This window comes from Coptis chinensis, chromosome 4 (genome assembly GCF_015680905.1).
Source record: "Coptis chinensis isolate HL-2020 chromosome 4, ASM1568090v1, whole genome shotgun sequence".
In the NCBI taxonomy this organism is placed as follows: domain Eukaryota; kingdom Viridiplantae; phylum Streptophyta; class Magnoliopsida; order Ranunculales; family Ranunculaceae; genus Coptis; species Coptis chinensis.
The window spans coordinates 107523742-107547211 of NC_141459.1; the positions used below are offsets into that span (position 1 = coordinate 107523742).

The window sequence follows — 23470 nt, forward strand, 5'->3', positions numbered from 1 at the left end:
ATAAATAAACTTATTTTAAAATATGTTTTCACAAATATATTTTAACGGATTATTTTCATATTTTGTTTACTTTCAAAACATATATATATATATATATAATTATATATATATATATATAATTATATATATATATATATATATATATATATATATATATATATAATTCTATTTTTAACAAAGTAGATATCATTCACTCTAAAAAATGAAAACATGTTACCCAAACATCAAATTTTGAAGAACTCATTTTGAAGCGATAAAGGTCAAGGTAATAAAGTATATGGGTTTTTGAGATTGGGTTCTTAAGAAAGAGCAATAAGAGACTTTCTTGTTTCAAGTATTAGAATTCAGCATTCAGGAGGAACAAACAAATTTAACAAGTTTGAGATTGCTGAATGTTGAACGCTAAAATATCATTGGATGCTTAAACTATTTAAAAAAACAAACAAGTTTTTGAACCTCTTAATGCTTAAAACTTAAGTTTAAGAGGCTATGAATGCTAAATCCAGAAAAAACAAACACCCCCCTAGTCAAACTATACCAACGCAATTTGCATATTTCTTATATCTTACTATATTATAAAAATATGGGGTACCAGGAATAGTGATTTGGTGTCACGTTGTGTCCGTCACAGGAATTTTCGTTATTTCCGTCCCTTAACAAAACTTCTCAACAACTCTCTCTCTCCAATTAGGATTAGAATTCAATCTATTTCTCTTCGGACATAATCAAGCATCAAACCAATTGGAAACCCAAACGTCATGGTGTTCTCTGCAAGCTTTTCAAGGGATATCCAGTTCTATCATTGTTTTCGAAGGTAAGTTTGGTTTTTACAATTTGGGCATTGTGTAGTAAGCTTAAATTTGAAGATAAGTTGAGATTTTCAGTTTGTTTTTGATGAATTTTATTGAAATTTATGTTGTTCTGTTATATAACGTTGTTAAGTATTTGATTTATTGCATTTTCAGTATAGGTTTGTCGTAACATTTGTGTAAATTATATTTTTGGTTTGATTCAAGTGGTGAGTTTCCTGTAGAATGGTTGAAGAATGGGATAATAAGGAATTAGTCAACAGGTATTTCACTATCTTTCCTTCTTCGTCCTTTTGCGTTAATTGATGTTCTATCATTTTGTGATTCATTACAGTTAGTACGGTCTATGGTCAGTTCTCACCACTTTGATTTGTATTAGTGATCAGTAGTGAGCAAGTTGCTTTGTACTTGGACAATCTACATTAAGGTACTTTGTAGTTTATATAAGTACTTTTTTTTAGGCTTTGAGCTAAAATCAATGTCAAATATATTACGCAATTAGATTATCTTTGGTTTGCAACTTTTAGTAAATGGAAAGAATTTAAGAACGTAGATTACTCATAAGAAACATATGGCGTGATTAACCAACTCGGCAACTCCGATGACCTGTGTTGGATGAAGTACTTTATGCAACTCAGTGTCATTGCAACTAAAGTGTGCATGCCAATATGTCACACACAAATAGAATATAAAATACAATTGAGTGTTAAATCACCTCTTTGCCCCCATTTAGTCTTCTCTTCATAGCCACAAGTCTACAACTAATAACATGTGGCCTCATTTACGAGAGTTGTAAAATTAGTGCCTTGAGAAAGTCCACCTTCTTCCATGAGTGTTGAAGTCAGGTAAATTCTAGTAGTAACTTAATATTCCGATTGATTAACCAAGTCCATTTAGCTTATTGGTGTTCCATCATGGTGTCATCACAATGTTTTGGCGATATGTGCAGAAATATCTGAGAGGTGAGTGACGAGATTTTGACCTTTGGCACTAATTACCAATTCAAGGTTGTTGCACACTTGCATTGCTATTGGGTAAAATTTTGGCGGGGAGACAAAAAGTTTGTTTTCTTATCAAATTTGGGTTTTCTAAAAGCATATTTTTCCGGAAACCATCAGAGTGCTTTGTACTAGAAAACCATTGCGTCACATTGGAGATGAATTTATCTTAGGTATTTAGGCGTCAATCAGAATATTTGCTAGGATTAGTTTTTTGTGCAGCTTACTACATAAAATTGGCCACTATATGTTTCGGTTTTCCAGTATTTACAAATCTCATACAGCGGATATTAGTATGAGATAAGTAAACAATATGATAGTATAAAGGACTATCTACACTCTACTTATAAATGCGATTTTATTTCCGCTACAAAGAAGCTTCTGTTTGTTAATAGATATCTTGTGTGGCTACGTGCATTAAGAAATACTACAGTGAATATTTATTATGAAAGAATTATCTGTTCATTGTATAGTTATAATGTAATCTATTGTTGTTTACAAGTTTTCTGCCCCCCTTTTCTTATAGCTGCAATTTATTAATGGAAATATCATACGATTTGTTATCTACTTGATATGTAAATTCAATAATTATAAGTACCTTAGCGTTGCTTCTTCCTGTGTTATTGTCCTTCTCAACTTTCTACCTGTGTAAGTTTTCCTATAGTTCCTAAAAAAAGTCAATATGAGTTAATTTACCACTTAAAAGTTTGGGAACTTAAGTTGCTATTAATCAACTATTATGAGAATTCATTATGCTTTGTCCTTGCTATTTTTCTTGGTTGTTAGATCAATTTGTGATGCATTTTGGTTTATTTTTAGAATTCTTTGCAATGCATAACTTATCTGTTGCTTAGGTTAGGGGGATTAGAGTTAGTTGGATTGTTCTTAAGAGCTAGAGGATTGGTAGCCCCTCGCATCATAAGTGAGTTTTTTTGTTCTTTGGATATGATTGAATATGAGCCTCCCTCTAAAGTTCAGTCTTATGGAGTAACGTAATTGTAATTGTTGTATTTGGGTTATTTGTAATTGGTAATTGCAGGGGTCTGCCTTGATGGTTGCAAACATTTTTGCAAGCTTGCTGATTACCCTGTTATGAGATGCTTGAAGAGATGAACCACAATTTAATTTTCTAGGACAATCAGATAGCGTGCACTTACTTTCGAGCAACAAAAAATTGATTATAGACTGAAAGGCAATAGCATGCTGAAACGAAAAACACTTTGAATTTGACTTCATAGTATTGAATTTTTGTATTTTATCAATAGTATAGAAATCAAACTCAATGAAATTCTAATTTTTTCTTGGGTTTAATGGTCACAATGCTTATGCAGAAGTGACCGCCGTTCTCATTTCTTAGCTGACCCATCATGCAAAATAAGGTATGCCGTTTGAGTGAGTGCGCCTGCTGACTCTAAGCTTCATTCCTTTGATGGATTGTGAGATTTCTAAAGAACGGTAAATTGTGAAACCGTGCATCGCCCAAATACTAAAAAATAATGTCGTGCCACTAACTTATGGTCTGTGACACCTTTGTGGATATTTAGAAATATCCATATTTATTGTGGTTTACGCTTGTTGGGTGATTGATCTACTTGATAAGGATATACATTTAAGAATGCAATGTACTCTTTTGTGCTGAGCAGAAGCAATTGTGAAATCCAATACTCTTCTACATGAAATGATGACGTGTCTGGTGTTGCCAAACCATACATTTTTGGTGTGCTAATTTGTGGTAGATTCGTTTTCAAGACATGGTTGGTTTTTAGAGACTCATTACCGCAACGTATTAGTTTTACTTAGTTGGAAAAAAATATATAATATCATTTACAGATGCAAGTAGTTTTATGTTCTGTGCTTTGGAACTTATGAAATTTAGAGAAAGTTATCCGTGTCTGTATGCTTTGTTGTTGTATAGTTTTCTTGAACTGTGTTTGTAATTTTGTATGCAAGTGTGAACTGTTGAATTATAAGGGAAAGATGCTGGTTAATTTGCTTTACTTATGTTGAGATTCACATGCAACGCATGTGCACGATTGCTAGTAATAAATATAAAAGGATAGAAAACTCATAAGCATGCATTGCTTATGTTCCTTGTAGTACATAATAGTACTGTATACATGGGACATAAGTATGGCCAACATGGGACATAAGAATGGCAGGGGCGGCTCAAGATAATCGGGGCCCTAAGCAAAGTTCGAATAGGGAATCTTCTATGATTAATATATACTAATAAAAATTGTTATATTTTTTTTATTTTTTTTCTCACAACATCTTATTGATTTGTTTACGTTATTTCATATGATTCCAACTTTTTCTTTTTGTCTTTATTGAATAGTCTTCACACAAACTTGAAACTTCAATTGATTTATTTAACAAAAAATTGCAAATAGAAAGAGATAATGTAGAATAATTATATACCAAATAAAACAAATATAGAAAGAAAGAGAGATTATATGGAAAACCCATAAAAGGCAAAAATATGATATAGATAAGATTGAATTGTTGGCGTTATATATACTTGATTATTTGTTATAGGGTAATGAAGAACTTTAATAAGTTATGGAAGCGTGCTACTTTTTGTTGGAGAAGGTGAGGGAACCGAAGGAGTTTAAGTGTTTAACACTACTTCAACAAATAAAAATTGTTATATCTTTTTAAATTTGTTTTCTCACAACATCTTATTGATTTGTATACATTATTTCATATGATCCCAGCTTTTTCTTTTTTTTTCTTGAATAGTCTTCGCACAAAGTTGAAACTTTAATAGATTTATTTAAGAAAGAATTGCAAATAGAGAGAGAGAATGCAAAATAATTTTACACCAAATAAAACAAATATAGAAAGAAAAAGAGATTATTGGGAAAAACCAGACAAAAAAATGATATAGGTAAGATTTAATTGTTGGTGTTATACTTAATTATTTGTTATGGGGTGATGAAGAACTTTAATTATATTAGTTATGGAGGTGTGCTATTTTCTGTTGGAGAAGGCGAGGGAACCGAAGGAGTTTAAGTGTTTAACACTACTTTAACAAATAAAATTTGTTACATTTTATATATATATATATATATATATATATATATCTAAAACCATTATTGCACAGTGGGCGAAAATGCTCATCTGCGATTTCAGGAGGCCACATCAGCACAATTTTTAAGTAGGTACCCAAAGTTAATTAAAAAAAAAGACAGTATTTTAATTATTTACAATTCAGCCCTTACTAAAAATTATACCAAACGTTGGATTTGCTCGAGATTGGTTATATGTTTTTGAGATCCATAAAATCATGAGAAAACAATTACACGCCAATCAAAATTATGATTCGTGATATACCTACGGAACATTAAAACACACAAAATGAAAAAAAAAAAAAACCCCGTCGCCTCAAACTAGAATCCTCAAAAAATGAAAAACCTTCAGCTGAGAAAACCTTCCCATCGCCTCAAACTCCAAATCCTAAAAAAACCAAAAACCTTCAATTGAAAATAGAAAACTAACCCAAAACTTTTTTCTTCTAATTCTTAAGTTTATGATCCGAGCTATCAACATTCATATCTCTCTATAGAGGGTTGGCAGAGCCCGAACGGTTTTATTCACTTCCCGAAGTGAGTTAAAAAGAGAGTATGGCTAAATCTTGCAAAGGGTTGGCAATGGAACTGGTAAAGTGTCTTAGTGAATCCGACTGTGTTAAGGTAACACCTCTTTTGTTTCTATAACCAAACAGCTTATTCAGTTGATAAAAATTTGGTATGTTATTGTAGGTTGAAAACAAATCATATAGGGAGTGTGCAGGTGAAAAGACGCCATCCATATCCACTGAGTGTGTCGGGTTAAGGGAAACTTATTTCAATTGCAAAAAAAGAGGCCAGGTATGTTTCCTTTTTCCCATTCTTTTGAGATTTCGGTCGATGGCCAATTCCCATTTTCTTCATTTGTTTCTCATTTACACATATTTACAATGAAGAGACAAAAAAACAATGATGTGGCTCATGTATAAGTTTTACGGCCGTATGTTTGCCACTACAGACAGTTGAAGTAGGCAAAGAGTGACTTTGAGAACTCTTGCTTTAAGGATGTCACTGAAAATGTTGACTATGAGTGCTTTGTGATTGTATTCATTTGTAATTAGAGGCAGGAGTTTCGAATTTGACAAAGTACATTGTGTGTTTTCTTCATTTGTTTCTCATTTACACATATTTACAATGAAGAGACAAAAAAACAATGATGTGGCTCATGTATAAGTTTTACGGCCGTATGTTTGCCACTACAGACAGTTGAAGTAGGCAAAGAGTGACTTTGAGAACTCTTGCTTTAAGGATGTCACTGAAAATGTTGACTATGAGTGCTTTGTGATTGTATTCATTTGTAATTAGAGGCAGGAGTTTCGAATTTGACAAAGTACATTGTGTGTTTTCATCTATAATCATAAACTAGATATTTAAGAGTTTGTTCGTGGTCGTTGGCCAACCATTTTTACTTCTAGGACTACGTTGGTCACTAATAATAGAGTCCTGTGTTATAGAGGGATGATCGTTTAGTGTGAGCAAGTGGCTCAAATTTTATAGTAACAACAGATTTGAGAGGATGAGAACTGGATACAGAAGGGGATTTGATACTTGAGTTTCCACTTAACCTGGATTCTGGGCCGTCGTTGGTTTTATCCAGTAAACTGCTGCCATCCGTTTCATTCATCTTAAACACAATGCCAGAGGTTTGAGGATCTTCATGTTTAGGATCTGTAAGGTTAAAAAGAAAGATTATTGTGATGTTATTGATACAAATCATAACATATTTATAAATGCTACATGGTTTGATAAGTTTTCTGCTCTTATCATATGGTGATCATGTGGTATATATAAGCTAAGGTGGAGATTGTTGTTAGAGAAGGTGATCAAGATGGTTGAACTATTGCGTCTACAATTAGCGAGGTTAGCGCATCTGATTTGGTTCTAGGTCTCCATGATCAAAGTTTTTTACATAGGTAAGTCAATTTGGATTTTGTCAATTGTATATACAAATGTGTTATGAGTTTCATTTTTGAGTTTGTTAAATGAATCATCACTAATTAGGACGTTTTAATGTTTGATTTAGAATGTTCCCCTTTTTTATCCACGATTACAATTTCTATTGATTCGTGACCAAAGCCTTTTAATGCTTCGAGCTGAGCATTATTGGTTCTTATTGAATGTGATGTGAAACCTGTATATAGGAAGGAGAAGGGTATCGAAGTCAAGTCAATCGATATTACTAAGAGGATGTGCACAACTGCACATGCATGTCACTAATGGTTAGACCCATTAATTTAGGATCTTCGCACCGGTTTTTCAAAAGTAGCCGGTGCACACGTGGTATTTTAAGAAAATTCTGCTCAAGGATCATTATATGAGCAATTATTATAGACACTACCCTGTCCCATGGTATATGTTTGGGCTGGAGGATTGAGATTTGATTTGGACTCAAGTTTCTTTTCCGTGACACAACAATCGATTTTATTGATAGATTTCTAAATGGATTTATAGATAATTATCTAAAATAACTCTGTTTTACAATTGTTTTTAGATAAGACAACGCTCTTTAATACCAAAAGGAATGATATACAATGTAGGAGGCCTCAGCAAGTGAAGCTGGACTGGGTCTTGGCGCGCGTTAGTGGAAGCAGTATGTTGGTCTCTGTCTCTGAGAAACACTTTTGGCATGTAGAAAACATTGTGTCAGAGTATTAATGATTAGGCCAATGAAATTACTCAGTGATCGTCTCAAGCTCATTATAGTTGCAATTTGCATTGGACTTTCACGATTAGTCTGCTACTCTGAATTTGAAATTCGCTGGTACAGCTGATAGCCTGATACATTGCCACTGATATATATAGCACGATGTTACCTACATGGGTACCTACATAACTACAAATAGCACACACACTTAACATACACGATACACTTAACACACTTACCATATATTCCACAGAATTACATAATTGGGTACTTTTGTTTGCCTGATTGGACTCCACATGGGCATGCGGCATAACATACAGATACTACCTGTGGAATGTAGTAGTGGTCAGTCTTTCCATCTTGGACTTAAACAGCTGTATATCAGTTTCACCACTGTAAAGTATCGGGAGGATGTTCTGAAGGACATACCTATTGACTGCAGGGTTTTAGAGAAACTTTAAATATCTAAGGGAAATATTGATTCTTTCGTTATGTTAATATTTTTCTTCCTGATGTCGCAATTTATTGTAATCAAGGTGGTTTTATAAATGACATTAGTTCGAAAGTAGTAATCAGGAGGATATGTCTGAATTACTGTGCTCATCTAACTATTGCATACTGATTTCTATGGGGGTATGAGTGTATGACCCACTCCCCCACCACAATACGAGTGGGAGAGGGGGGGAAAGATTAAGAGTTTCTTCATTTAATAATTTCAAATATCTGACAGTAATAAAATGATTCTGACAGGAAAAATTTATGAACTGGAGCAGGCTACTTCACCAAAAGGAGAGCATTTGGGTGGTGTCAGTGCGATCTGTGCAAGGGGGAACAGAATGAACAAAATGTTACATATTCCAAAAGGAAACTATTCCTATATGTCTAGAAACTATTTTAGCCCTGTTGTGCATCGCATCTTTCTCTCATGTCAGAGCAGTATGAAGCGAAATGCTGAATTGGAGCAGCCTCTCTCTACCTACACAAGATTCTGCAAAAAGTTTCACAGCGGTGGTCTTAAACGAAGAATTCAAGGAAGATGCGAATGCTTTCTTTCTTCAGGTACATTTAGTGCCACTTGGGCAGCCAAGAAGGATGGATAAACTTGGCATATATGGTACACAATGGCAGCAGATTGAGTACCTTAAGGCAACTAAAACACGGACCAACTATAAAGCAGAGCCATATGACATAGAAGGACCGAATTTGGACTCAATGGAATTTTCAGAAGTCCCAGATGTGGGAAAACTTCATCTTGGCAGGAGAAATTCCCAAAACGTTGGGTGATTGTACTACTATGTTTTTCAGCATTTCTCCTCTGCAATATGGATCGTGTAAGCTATACCCTGGAGTCCTTACCTTCGTCTGTAGTTACCATTGACTGTTGAACCTACAAATTGTGCGTACTCTGCATTGTGTATAATATAAACTATCCATGGCAGGTGAATATGAGCATTGCCATACTTCCGATGTCTGCAGAGTACAACTGGAATCCTGCAACTGTTGGTCTAATTCAGTCATCCTTTTTCTGGGGCTATCTACTCACACAGGTCTGGCTTGGTATATGACCTGAAACTATACATGAACAGATATGGGATTAAATTTTGCTAATCCATTTGCAGTTGCGATTTTGTAGTTCAAAAATGCAATGAACTACAGTTGGTTGAGTTTTGTAGACCTGCTGAAACTTATGTGGGATATCCTAATCTACGTAATTGGCCACTGGAACTTTTTTCAATTTCTTACATGTGGAAGACAATATTATGTAATACTCACACAAAACAACTGCAATTTATTTAAGAATTCTGAGAGTTAACTAATGTACGGAAAAGAAAGTGGAATTCAAGAAACCAATAAACTGAAATAATTCTCAAAAGCATTTCTAAGTAGCAGAATCAGCAACGTAATTTTTGTAGTACCTTGGTTTCGTATCTCTTCTTAAAATCGAAGATGACTCACTGGAGGAGTGGAGGACAAAAAGCAGAAGGTTATAGATGTACCTTTGATAAAAGTACAATGGGGTAGCAATTCTTGACTGTTTCACCAGCATATAGGCTTTTATATACCTATACCAGTCACATGATCACCATAGAAGTACTTATGCTCATACTTTTAGTTCTATATACACGAGGCTTAAGTCATAGGCTGCACATTGTATTATATGAACTGTTTGTGACTGAAATATACATGTATTTGTATTCTCATGGATCCACCTAGATACCGTTGCATTTTTTCTGATTGGTACAATCTTTATAACTTTGAGAAACTTGCACAAATTACAGAGTACTTCATTGTATGTCTATATATACATGTGTGTATCAAACACATAAGAAATGGAAGTAATAATGGTTTAATTCCCTGCATAATTTTGATAGATCATATGTGCCAAGCTTATAAGAAATTAAGTGATGGATTAAGCCTTCGTACTTCTGTTTATTTATCTTCCTATTTTTATATAGATCGCTGGACGTACTGGAATGGTTAAGAACTTTATTTTAGGCGCTCTTCATACTTCGTTAACATGTCTTCCTGTTTTTCAAATAGATCGCTGGAGGTATATGGGCAGACAAGATTTAGATCTAATTTTATTTTATTTTTATAATTTAATCTTTTTTTTTTTCTGCTGATTTATAAATAATCGATTGTTGGTTTGCGAGATATGGCGGGATTAGCACCGAAGGATCTCGATTCGATGGTAGTCGGTATGATTCAAGATGAATGATTTGTATGTTTTAATTGGATTTATATATTTGAGCTTTTATTATTGGATGTGGAATATGATATTGTATTTTTGGGTTTTGATTGGATGTGTGTAGACTCATCCGACGGGTTTTGATGCAATGAATTTGCAAGAGAACCTTCTCGGGGAATTTATGCTTATGGTAAGTATCGATTCGCCTTTCGAGTTTTCATAAGCATGTGAGATATTTTCTTTGGGAGTTTGAGAAATATTGAATAATATTTTTTTAGCCGGGTCTTGGTTGAATTTACAAGGAAAATCGAGTTTGTTGGTTTTTTTTTGAATGATTATTTGGCGGTATGTGTTGCATAAAATTTTGCTCTCATCATTGTTGCATTATTATCCGTTGTAAATAGGTGTTTTGCATATTATAATCGCATCATGAGTAGCTCTTGGTTCTCCTAGAAATAAGAATTCCATGTGATTTACTTTTCTTTTTGTTTTGTAGGTTTTGAGAAGCCCTCGCTATTCAAAGAAAAAGGGGAATGTACCCTTCGCAAGGGGCTTGATGTGATCCAACAAGCACAACGGAACAGAAAGATCGCTACTCCCTCCTACACGATAGCATCAAGATGTTTGTATCTTGGATGAGGCCGATGAAATTCTCTCCAAAGGTTTTAAGGATCAGTCATTCCTTTTATCCCTTGGACTCTTTGTGTATGTTATCATTAATTATAATTTTGTCACGTCTTTCAAAAAATTATAGGGTTTACATTTGGCACATATAATAATCAGCCTGTCATTGAGAGGGAACATGAATATGATCATTTAGATGAACTGTATGTATGATCATTTAGGCAAAATCGTGTATGTGCACCTCAATTAGTAAATTAAAAATGACATTTGGAATAGGAAAAAAAAAAAGAATACAGTTTTATCAAAAAATTAGCACAATAAGGATTTAAGCTTACGTGGCCACCATGAAAAATGCCAACGTCTCTTTCTTTAATTTCTCCTCATATATATCATCATTAGCTGCATAATCATCCTAATGAAAAAATACACATAATTAAAGCATGACACGCCAAACTTTTAATAGATTTGACATCCCATAGAGATAGACAAAATACATGTAAGACATACCGGTCAACTACTTTGACAAGCTGTTTTTCGTACCTAGCCTTAATCTCTTACGCCAATCTTTGTCACAAAAAGTGATTCAACAACATATACATAGTATTATTACAACATATACATAGTATTATTCTTATTTTTTATAAACAAACTTGGAAGTGATTAGTAATAGAGAATGAAGATGGTTGTGAACTTAAATCAAATATATCATTCTACTAACAATCATAACCTATACTAACATTCGCCATTGCCACCTCCATATTTTTGAAGAAAATAATAGTTCAAACAAAAATTTCAATTTGAGTCCACTATACAATATACTACATCTTTCTGCAGCCTGATAGACCAGATGAAATTGATAGAGTAGAAGCCGCTGGTGGAAGAGTCATAAATTGGAATGGCTATAGAGTACTTGGAGTGCTTGCTACTTCTCGATCCATAGGTATGTCCAATGATTTATCCTTTAAGAAATGGAATTAGTCTTACTTCCTGCTGTTTATGCTATCTTCTGAACGTAATTAAGATCTAAATATGATGAATGTAGGCGATCAATACTTTAAACCGTATGTGATTTTTGTACCGAAGGTCAGCATAACAAAGCGAACGGAGAAAGACGAGTTTGTCATATTAGCAAGGGACGGTTTATATGATGTTATGTCAAATGAGATGGCTTGCCAGGTTGTAAGGCATTGTCGAAATGGTCAAATTGGGAGAACATTTGCAAATTCCACCAAGGTTGTAGTTTTATAATTTTCTTCTACTTGAGTTTTGAAGTTTCAATTTTGAAAAACAAATTGTACAATGATACTTTCCATATGTATTTATGTTTCCATTTTCGGCTTCAAAAGGGTACCAACTCGAACTACTCCCGTGGAGTAATCTTATGGTCCAACTCAAGCAAAGCATGTAAGCGTTTAGAAGAGATTCACCTTATTAGCGATCTGACACAATTACATCCCAAAAAATGCAAATAACGATTGAATGTCCTCGACTACTAGGTGAGCGATAATTTTCATTCTTTCTTTTTAAGAAGCTTTCATGCTTTGGTAGGACTCAAAGTATAAGAGTTCACAAATAATTCACGTTGTTTGTTTGTTTTAGAAAAAGGACGAATATTACAAATAAGGTTCACTCACAACTGCTGTGGTGATGGAGGTTTTCACCGGACCCGCAAGTAAACCAAGGCCGATTGCCTAAGTAAAAACTGAATGTGGATCTTTAGTTTTGGTTATGTTGCAAATTGGCATTTTAAAGTTGATCTTTAGCTCCATAGAAGAGCACTTGAATGTGAAATACATCCCAAGAGGCGGTGGTTCAAATCCACCAAGATCCCTGTACTATTGTCCATAATTTGAGTAGTATATTAAGTAAGATTCGTCATTGGTTTTTAACAGATATTATGTAGTTATTATTCTTTTAGATTGTTGAAATGTGAGGTTCGACTAATTTATTTTTTTTATATTTTTTTCAGAAAATTTCAGATTTTCCTTTTTTTTTTTTTTTAAGCTATAAAGGTTCCCTAATGATCTATCATTCCATCTCACTGTTTTTCTTCCCGTTTTTTACATCCCCATGTCGCCAAAATGGACTAAGCCAGTTAAGTATAGTTGACTCTAATAATTTTATAAAAATTAAGCCTAAAATACAGGTAAACCCAAACGTTTAAAGCATACAATAAAACAATCCCGGCCATGCCGGGTGAAATGCTAGTATATATATAGAGAGAGAGAGAGAGAGAGTTCTACACCAAATAAAACAAATATTGAGAGATAGACAACGAGATTATAGAGAAAAACCATATAGAAAACAAAAAAAATAATATATGTAAGATTGAATTGTTGGCGTATATATATACTTGATTATTTGTCATGGGGTGATGAAGAACTTTAATTAGTTATGGAGGTGTGCTATTTTTTGTTTGAGAAGGCGAGGGAACTGAAGGAGTTTAAGTGTTTAACACTATTTTAACGTGATTTTATGGTTTCCAATTTGCCAATGTAAAAACGTTTATCCAACAGTTAAAAATAAATGAAAAACAATAGTGGGTTTTGGTTTTAATTTTTTCCTTTATTTCAATGGCTGGATTATATTGTGGGGGGCCTTGGGCTACGGGACCCTAAGCGGAGGCCTACTTTGCTATATGGTTGAGCCGGCCCTGACTGTACGTAAGATTAATTTTCATGACCAGAGGTAAGAGCAGTATCCCAGACTTCAAACTTGGTAAGAGCTGTATCCCAGCTGATCTATATCCAATGTATATACAGAAGAGATTCCATTAATGGGAAAATTGAGGTACAAATAGTCAATGTATATAGCTTTAAGCGCAAAAGTTCCACTTGATAACAAAAAATACAAGTTTGAGATGAAGTATTTAGTGCATGTTAATGAAACTTGATCAGCATTCATTTTTGTTTACAAATGTCAAAAATGCAAAATATAGAAAAAAATTAGTGTATATTGCTGCTACGGTGTAAAACCAATTCATAAATGGTTGCGAACTGCATTCCATAGCAGTGGTAATTCTGTTCTTCCCCCGATTCCTGGTTAACCTCCGACTCAACGGCCTCAGCAACTTCCTTGTCGGCCTCAGGCCCTCAGCAACTTCAACTTCCTGGTCAAAGTTTGAAAGTTATACATGGAAAGGGTATGACGAGGATTAATACAAAGAACCATTGAAATGTATGATCCGATATATAATCTCAAGATTGCAGTCCACGATTCCATTGCCGTTTAGAGAGTCTCCATTTGACTTTTCAAGATTTGATGGAACGCCGAAATAATGCGTTCATTGCCCTAATGGTAATTCTGGTTGGAATTGTGATTAAGTTCGCTTTGTATCATTGAGCCCCGACCGGGAAGGCCGAGGCCGACCGGAAGAAGTTGAAGTTGCTGAGTTGAGAAGGGTTAAGGGAACATACAAAGTACGTATATTGGGAGCACCTCTGCTAGCGTAGCAGTCTTGTTTGTAAGTTGTAACTCCTCAAAGATTAGGTTCTCTCTTCTATTTTTTTTTTTTTTTTAGTTTCTCTGTTTCTTTTAAACTAACCTTAAACCCTTGGTTTTTTTTTTTAAATAGAAAATACCGAAATAGAAAACTTCCAGGAGACCGAATATAACCGTACTGTTTGAATTGGTTTTGTTTTTTTGTTGGCTGGGCTGCTTAAATCAGTTGGGTCAATTGGTTTTGGGTCAATCTAATATTTGGGCTTTTATTTCTTTAGGTCAATCTAATGTTTGGATACGGGCTTTATTAGATAGTGGGTGGAGAATTAGGGGCCTTATTTTTTTTGTCAACAAGGGGGGGCCAGTCGCCTGCTTTGGTTGCCCCCCCAGAGCCGGCCCTAAAGAATGGCCAACTATAGTAAAATTAGGAACCATTTTGTAGAAAATAGAGTGGAGTAAAACGACACTAAAAAACTTCCAGATGCCAAATAATGCCAACAGGAAACAAAAATACTTCTTCATCAGCTTCACTTGCAGTTACATGTATAATTCTACATAAACCAAGATCACACCATGCCAAACATATAACAAATTTAGAGATGTCCGCGGCTGACTCCCTGCAGCAGTCATAGGCAGATTTCCACCATTCTTGAAAGTTTTTCTTTCCTTCTCTTCATTTACTGTGATTGTTCTTGGAGACATCAACTTCCTTCGCTGTAATGAAGCTTTGCATATTCCAACCACAAATGTTCATCATAACCATTTCCCCTGAAACGAAGAAACTTTTTGCCCATTCCTGATTCCTCAAGCCTACATTAGGCATTAACAATATAAACAAACAAGCCAAACACAGATTCCACAAAGCTTAAAGCAATAACATAGAATGATAAGGGGGTGTTTTTTGAAATTTCCCATATCAAAATTTCACTACAAAGTCGACAATGAACACTTACCAATGAAGTTTCGTTCCATGCCTCCTTTTTGTTTTAAAAATGAAACAACTGACCGGTGAGAGGAAGTGAGGAACCATAAACTGATGGAAGGGAAACCCCAATTTCAAAACGGATATTGTATGCCAAATTGCTAAACCTCATACAATATTTCTTTCTTTCTAGTTTTACAAAAGGGAAGGCACAAGCAAATGAACAAATGAAAACCAGGCCCACACTAGGAACGAGGATGGAAGACCATAGACTACAGATCTATTTTGGTTTAAAGCATCAGAGGCCCAACCGCCCAAGTGGTGAATTACTGAAATGAAATAAGCTCATACTGCTGAACTAGTGAACTTTGAGAAAAGTAACTGAAGCTTCATATGAATTCAAAACCAGGTTAGCGCAAGTCGCAACACAATATAGAATTCAACTGAGGAATCCTCAAGTGAGAACGATAAATTTTAGGGAAAAATAACTCAGGAACCCACTATTTCAAAATTAGGAGTCCTCAAGGACAAAATAAGTTGGCGCGGCCCTTTTACTTTTTTTAAATGCCAGTTATGCCATTCCGTTCAAATAATCCTCAAGTACAAATGGCCTAGATTTAAAATAAATATTTTCCGATTTTACTTTTTCTGTCATTTTACTATAAATAATGAGTGTTCATATATTCTGTTGGTGTATGGACAATGATTGTTCATATCCAAATAGGTGAATGTACCTTATACAATATATTGATGTATAAACATTCAATGATCATATCCAAGGACTATGAACATTGAATGTCCATATCCAATCAATATTCATACCCAAAGACTATGAACATTGAATGTTTATACCCAAAGGACTATGAACATTTAATGTTCATACTAAATATATCGTCGCTTCCTCCTCTGGGGTGTTTAATTATTTCGCATTATGATATATTTGACATTTCATCTACCCGATCCGTCTTTTATTTCGCCAAGGGTATACTTGACCTTTCATCTACCTGGTCCTTGTGAGTTACGAAAAAAAAGGTGTCCTCAAGAATTACTTTTTCGGCAGTTTTGTCCTTGAGAGCCACTTTCTGTTAAAAAAATAGACAAGCCTTTCCTACATAATTACAATTAGAATTCAAAAAAATCATGTTAACTATTGAACTCGAGGGATGGGTTTCAAGACTTTAAGACTTTAGAAGAAAAAAAACCAATGCACAACCTGGTTTGCATACTTTACACATGTATTGTGGTAGTAGTGTTTGCATGTGGTGTACACATATATAGTAGTGTTTGCATATGTGTTATGCACATATATAGTAGCGTATAGTAGTGTTTACATGTGTGTTATACACATGCATAATGGTATGTGCATGTTGGTATACACATGCAACTCATATCATACATGCATAATGGTGTTTGCATGTATATAAGAGAAAATCATAATTGGTATTAATAAAAAGTAACTTGATGGCATCGGCCTGAAAATGACATTATTAATGATAGAGGCTGATATCAATCCATTTTTGTCTTAAAACCGTAATTATTGGTCCACTAGGCCTAAAACCAAAATTATTGGTAAATCTATGTGTTTGGGCCTAAAATTATGATTACAGTCGGCCTTAAAAGTTGGAAGCCCAGCCCATGGTTAGTCACTTTAGGGTTTTGGGAGACTACTATATAAAAAAATGTAATAAGCATTCTAGGGTTTTAGGGCTGCATCTTTTCTGTCTCTCTTGCTGAAACCCTCAACAAGAGAAATGGTAAGCTACTCATTCTCTTTGTTGTTTCATATTGTATTGAGTAATTTGAATTTGAATTTATGTTATTATTGTGATAGCCGAAGCAAATTCATGAGATTAAGGACTTCCTTCTCACTGCAAGAAGGAAGGATGCTCGTTCTGTTAAGATAAAGAAGAGCAAGGATGTTGTCAAGTTTAAGGTTCGTTGCTCCAAGTATCTGTACACACTTTGTGTGTTTGATTCTGAGAAGGCTGATAAGCTGAAGCAGTCTCTCCCACCAGGTGTGGCTTTGACTCTTATGTATTGCTTCTGTTTTTCGCAATATTACTTGTACCAATGAATAAACTTGATCTGTTGTACTTTGTGGTCAATGACATGTTTTAAGCCCCATTTGTTAATAGTGTTAAGTGATTTGTTGTCCTCACTTCTTAAAGAGTTGTCTTCAGTGGTTGGATTTGATCATTTTTATGTATGCTCAACCTTCAATGGAGTACAACTATCTGTTGTGGGTTGTGAGATCGAGAATGTGTCAACTCCAACCACTGAGGATAGCATTTTGGGTGTTGTGAGGAAAAATGTTATTCTGTGGAAACAATTATTTGGTTCCTCTGATGTCCTTGCTTTCTAAGCTATGATACACGGATACGGATGTGGCGTGGCGACACGGGTACGGGGTATGATACGATTATTGAAAATCTAGGATATGGGTACGGCATATAAAAGTTAATGCAAGTTGTGAATTTATAGATGCTTAATGTGATTAAAAAGAAAACTGGACTTGGAATCGTCAAAGGGGCCTTTGCATATAACAATTCTAGTGGTGTTCTAGTATTGTTAGCAATCAGAGTTGGTTTTAAAAGTGGCCCATGTGTCCAGCCCAATTAGCAATTTAGAGCTGATTTAAAAGTGCCTTATGCTTCACTTTCAATAAGCCCATTAACTGAGTCAGACTATTAATGAGAGAAACCCTAAAGCAGAAGCCACCTCCTTCACCAACGCAGCTAGAGAATAGAAGAATAAGTCAGTGATGATTAGAAGACAGATCGAAGAAGATAGATCAAAGAAGAATTTACCCTTTTTCTTCTTCAGTATTAGTTCAAACAGAACAATGTCTTCTTTCTCTTTCTTTCAACTTACTTTAAGTCGAAATTCATAGGCAGATTTAGTATTTATTGTCATCCATCTCTGTTTTCTTTTGAGATTACGGGGGAAAACCCTGTTCAGCCGTACCCAACCTGTATCCTGTACCTGTGTCGGTATCGCACCCGTTCCCGTGTCACACGGGTACAAGGCAAAAAGTGCTGTATCCGTGCATCATAGTTTCTAAGTAATGCAAAAAATATTAAACACATTGTTCAAGGCATGTAAGAGGTGCATGTATTTTTATGCAATTGTTTTTAGTCAAGGGTCCACATAATGCTCCCAGAAGGGGGTTCCTAAACGAATTGGGAATTAGTACCTGAGCAAGTAGCATTGTGCTCAACTTTATTTGTTTACCTTCTCACAATTCCAATTCTATGCATAGTTCGGGATTTCGGAATTCCGACAAATCCAAAAACCGAAATTCATCAAATTTCGACCCTATTATATTCGGAATTTTGACTGATTTTGGAATAATCAAAATTTTGACTCTATATTTGGAATTCTGGTTTTTTGAAAAACTGAAATATTGGGCTGAATTCCAAGGTTTCGTTCAGAATCACGAACACTGATTCTATGTAGAACTGTTATCTTAGAGTAATCAAAGTGATTAAGTAAGAACAATTTTTTTTTATGTCTTAGAAGATATTTACATCAATGATTGTATCAAGGCTTGAGTTATTTAAGACTGAACCTCATAATATTCATGAAAATTGAAACAAGGAAAACAGGGACCCAACTTACTCTTTCATTTGCATCATAATCTCTGACTGAGTTATTTGTGACAAAGTTTGTACTTGTTTCCCTTGTAAATTTTTAGGTTGTCTATTTTGTTTTTAATCAGACTATGGATGAAGTGTGGATTTGGTAGGCGTTTCCACTGCCAAAATCCAGACAATGGATGCAAATCCTGAGAAAGATTAGCAATTTTGAAATCATAGCTAAGATTTTACTTGATTTGCATCTTTTTTTAGTAAGGTTTTTGGTGGTGGAATCCTTAAACCAAGGTGGTGAAATGCAAGGAGAGTGTACAATTGCCAAAACACTGAAGACTCTCGTGATTGGATCAAATACATGGTCGTGCCATTAGCATGCAACTTGGGAATATCATCTGGTTTCAGAAAAAGGGCCTTGGGAAACTCTTTGGGGATATAAATGGAAATAACATTAAGGAGTGGGGTTGAGCAAACTATGGCTTGATTTGAACAAAAAATCAGAAAATCATAGAGGGAACATGAAGATAATCATGTAGACAAACTGGATGCATCGCTAGCAATGACGTAGTTGCTAGTGATAGAGTAGGGGTAGAATATTGGGATTTCTGATCTAACTTTTGGTTTGTAGTTAGTCGAGAGTCTGTATTTGGGTCGTCCATAGGGGTACTTTTTCACTGAGGTGTTCCTTTGAATGGGAACTACATTTTGGGAGGTGTATAGTCTTCCACTGTTTGCACCATGTAAGTGAGTTTCTCTCACTTTTGTATCTCATTTACACCCTAATCAATAAAATTTATTTGTCAAAAAAATAAAATAAAATAACCTTAAACCAAGTCCAGGATCCATCCCCTATTTTAGCTCAACTTCTATCCTTAAAACTTTCCAATTTTTAGAGGGGAACTGAGATTCCAGTAAGGTGAGTGAAAAATCTGGTTACAATGAGATATAAGCTTGGACTGTGCTTGGCTCTAAGGAGATGGAGATAAAGCTGGTCATCTCTGTGTTTATAGGAGGTTTATTAAGAAAACAACTTCCCACATTTACAAACAAAGTTGCTTTCATTGTTAGTCTCCAACAAACATGGTGTGCGTCGTTTCTTGTCTCTCCTTACTCTATTTCTTTCTTAATTATCTAGTGTGTACCCTCCTTTGAATAGTTAAGCATCTAATAGCCTGTAAACCAGTAGCCTGTTTTGAACAACTTATGCATCTATTGACTTGTGAACCATGCTACAGTTTTACTGGAACCAAGCTGGTCACGAGTGCATTCTGAATTTCTGATTGTGCAACTTGTTTTGATTTGCAAAAGTTTTAACATTAAGGCATCCAAATAATGTTATTTCAATTGCAGTAGTGTAGCACTTTTCTTTCTGCCATGAGCCTTTCCTTATGCCATGAAACCCTCTACGTACAATATGTGCAAACTGCAAAATTGAAGTAAATTTTCTAGGATGTTTGATGTGTCTGATTCTGGTTTGTCATCTCTGTGACTTTCTGAGTGGTGTTTCTGATTTTTTTTCTATTTTGCAGGTTTGAGTGTGCAAGACCTTTGAAGGAGTGGAAGGAGATGGATGCCGTGATGGGATTGTTATGGTGCACCTGTGTTCACTTTGTTGAATTGTTAATGAGTTATGACTTAAGTTTTGATTTTGAATTCTAGACAGCAGAGATCGGAATGGAAAATACCGTTGGGATAATTTCTTTAATTTCTCAGATATATGGATATTATGTTGATTGGTTATGAGAAGGCTCCCTTCCCCGTAGCTGTATTATATTCCAATGATGCTATATGAAGGCCAATGTGGGGGGGAATGCCAATGTAGTTAATAACTGTGGTATGATTCTTCATTTTTATCATATTACCCCGTAAATGATATCACTCCGTAAAAGGTGGGTTTAGTTAAACGGGAAAAGTTGGTCTTATGGCCATCTCAATATAAGCAAGCCTGTAACCTATTTTGGATTACAGCTAGTATAAATTCCAATATTGTATTTTGTTTTGGTAACTAATATATATATCCTATATCTTCCGGGCATACCATATCCTTCCTCAAATTATGATTCCTCAAATTATGAAGCTATATTATGGTGATTCTGAACATCTTATATTTAGGCCAATTTTTGAAGATATTGTTCATCCAATTATATTATCAATGTCCATCACGTGCTTATCTATTTATTCACTTGAGAAATATGATGAATTTGTAATTATAGTTGCTAGAAATGACATAAAAAAATTAATTCTGCCATGGGCTCGGTGAGTCCTACGACCCTACTTCTGAGCTTTGTTCACTTGAATGTGAGAAACATAAATTGCGTCTACATCCAAGCCTTTCACATCGGCATTACTCTCTGCATTCTTAAGCAGGTCCAGAATAAACTTTGCATATTTAGCAGGCCAACCTCCCTGTCCATTTTAGTGGCAATTCTTCCCCTGAGCAGTTCGTTCAACACCCCTGCAGAAGCGACGGAAGGGAATAGCTTGCTTATGAGCCAAAACATCCTCCAAATACCCTTTGGCCTTAATCAAGGCCATCTTTCTGATTGAATGGGCAGTTTCCCGTGTATTCTTGAAATGAGCCCGAAGATCGGATTCCCTGTCCTTGCATGATTTGGTACGATTATCAGGCTCCTTCGAGTACTTCACCATTGGTGCTTATGCTTCTGCCTGTTTTCTTCTCTTAATGACGATATGCTAGTAGTGAAAAAAATCGAGGGAAAATATAACACCCCGTGTTTTATTTCTTTTATTTTCCTAATAATATTAATATTTATAATAATAATAATGTAAATAAATAACAGAGATAAGATATCCAGTAGTTTTTGGATAAAAGCCCTAAGAAAGTAGATAGGTTTAAAACCCTTGTTTTCGAGGAGGTTTTAAAAACTAGAAAATAGGGGTTTCTCACGTAGAGTTTTTTTGGGAAAAACAAAACGAGAGTTTTAGAAAAAAAGGAGAGTTTTACTGAGAGAAAAAAAAAAGGGGGGTTTGAACAAGAAAGATCGTCCGGTTTAGATGCGACGCATTGAGGGGGTTTTCTCTTAACGAAAAATTTGTTCGGTTTATAAAAAGGAGTAGTCCAAGTTTTTTTGTTATATGTGTTTATGCTATTCATCCCAAGAATCTTGTTTTCAGAATTGAAATAATGGTGTCGACCGAAGTTATACCTAATGTCACAAGATCATAAAAACGTTAAGGTGCCGAACTCGTTAATGGTGCGCAGACTATGTTAGATACTTTTTTAAAACAATACAAGATAAATAAAACTATGACGAAGTTTAGCATTGAGATATCGAAGACTCGACAACCGGTGGTTAAGGGCGTGAAACCTCGGAACCCAAAACGCTTTTTCTTGTTTTCATTAGAGTTCGGTGTCAGATAGTTTTCTTGAACTTTTCGTTGTTGGGTTGGTATATGTTGTGGAATGGTGAAACTGTGCGTGGTGAATTATTTAGATTTGTTTGAGAGTGGGAGTGCCGTGAAGCCTTGAAACAACCATTAATGGCGTTCGACCAAGACCCAAACCATTCCGATTATTTTATGTGTTGTGTGAATGTTTTGTTGTTTGGATTTTGTCGGGTTTGATTGTTTTGTTGTGAGGTTTTGTTAATGGTTGTTTGGGTGCTGGGGAGGGGATGATTGGAGCTCTGTAGAGCATCAATGGTGTCGATTTGGATTTTTTGCAGTATGATGAAATCGTGTTTTGGTAGTATAGATAGGTAGGGGTTTGACAAAGGATGCAAACCGCTGGGTTCCTTTTGTGTAGAGGTGGCCGGTGGTGGCTGTTATGGTGGTCGGTGGAGGCTGGAGAAAAGGAGTGAAGAAGATGAACAGTACATCACGATTTGGGCTTGGGCCAAATCGTGATGGGCTTATATGTTTTGTTTGGTTTTAAATTTTTGGACTTCACTTTAGACTATGGGCCTTAGGATTTGGGCTTTTGGGTTTTTGGAGTTTAGGCTAGGTTGACCGATATTGACTGTTGACCAGAGTGGACTCTGACTTTGACAAGAGTGGACTTTGACTTTGACCAGGGTTGACTTTGACCAATTGACCCGAAAATTTGACTTTTTCTTAAAATTATGATTCGGTCTATTAGGATAAGTCTAGGACTATTAGCATGTTTGACCTTAGGCTAAGACCTTTATAAATATACTTGTGTACGTGTATTTATTGCTTTGTGATTTTTCAGTCTTCTGCGATACACAACGTTATGACACTTATACATTCATGAAATCAATAACGCGTAAACCAAAAATAATTGAATCAAGATATTCCTACGTTCTCTGAAATAATCTATGCAATAAGGTACAATAATGCGTAAATAAAACTTACCGCACCCTTTTAGAACTCTCCACACCTCAAGTTTTGGAATTTGAATTTATGACTGATGAAGTCATATGTTAGGTGAGCATTTATTGAATGTGCCATAAATGGCCCGTTAGTGTTATATAAGGGTATTCATTGAATGTGCCATGAATGACCGGGGTATTCATTGAATGCCATGAATGAATGACCGATGGTTCGATCAGCCCTAAAAAGAGGAACTAAGGTATTCGCCTTGGGGTTAGTTGTATTCCTCGAGTGTGCGGGAATGTAGGATTGGGTATTCCTTGAATGTGGCGAAGGAATGACCCGGGGCATTCATTGAATGTGCCATGAATGGCGATTAGTGATTTGATAGT

At 35.2% G+C, this 23470-nt stretch overlaps 2 protein-coding genes, 3 long non-coding RNA genes and 2 pseudogenes across 6 annotated transcripts; 4 read left to right on the top strand and 3 right to left on the bottom strand.

The window, feature by feature from the left end:
- The first annotated feature begins 5298 nt into the window (after positions 1–5298).
- LOC147506816 (cytochrome c oxidase assembly factor 5 pseudogene) lies at positions 5299–5857 on the top strand (annotated as a pseudogene). The gene is made up of 3 exons (XR_015221172.1): positions 5299–5499; positions 5569–5676; positions 5834–5857. The product of XR_015221172.1 is annotated as a cytochrome c oxidase assembly factor 5 pseudogene (transcript).
- A 2348-nt stretch (positions 5858–8205) lies between these two features.
- On the bottom strand, positions 8206–11246 carry LOC147506817 (uncharacterized). Its single transcript, XR_015193964.1, has 2 exons — positions 11168–11246; positions 8206–9091 (listed from the first exon to the last, which is right to left on the bottom strand). It is a non-coding gene; the product is annotated as an uncharacterized LOC147506817 (long non-coding RNA).
- On the top strand, positions 8724–10881 carry LOC147506818 (uncharacterized). Its single transcript, XM_086558847.1, has 6 exons — positions 8724–8850; positions 8959–9066; positions 9976–10070; positions 10174–10241; positions 10333–10398; positions 10705–10881. Exons 1-4 carry the CDS (start codon positions 8842–8844, stop codon positions 10232–10234), a joined length of 273 nt encoding a protein of 90 aa, XP_086414973.1. The 5' UTR covers positions 8724–8841; the 3' UTR covers positions 10235–10241; positions 10333–10398; positions 10705–10881.
- A 150-nt stretch (positions 11247–11396) lies between the features above and the next one.
- LOC147506819 (uncharacterized) lies at positions 11397–12177 on the top strand. Its single transcript, XR_015193963.1, has 2 exons — positions 11397–11772; positions 11875–12177. It is a non-coding gene; the product is annotated as an uncharacterized LOC147506819 (long non-coding RNA).
- A 2592-nt stretch (positions 12178–14769) lies between these two features.
- On the bottom strand, positions 14770–15645 carry LOC147506820 (uncharacterized). Its single transcript, XR_015220849.1, has 2 exons — positions 15227–15645; positions 14770–15083 (listed from the first exon to the last, which is right to left on the bottom strand). It is a non-coding gene; the product is annotated as an uncharacterized LOC147506820 (long non-coding RNA).
- A 1187-nt stretch (positions 15646–16832) lies between these two features.
- LOC147506821 (large ribosomal subunit protein eL38z/eL38y) lies at positions 16833–20547 on the top strand. The gene is made up of 3 exons (XM_086558858.1): positions 16833–16949; positions 17027–17210; positions 20315–20547. The coding sequence occupies exons 1-3, from the start codon at positions 16947–16949 to the stop codon at positions 20335–20337; spliced, it is 210 nt and encodes a 69-aa protein (XP_086414984.1). The 5' UTR covers positions 16833–16946; the 3' UTR covers positions 20338–20547.
- A 653-nt stretch (positions 20548–21200) lies between these two features.
- LOC147506822 (large ribosomal subunit protein uL22y pseudogene) lies at positions 21201–21434 on the bottom strand (annotated as a pseudogene).
- Positions 21435–23470: the final 2036 nt, after the last annotated feature.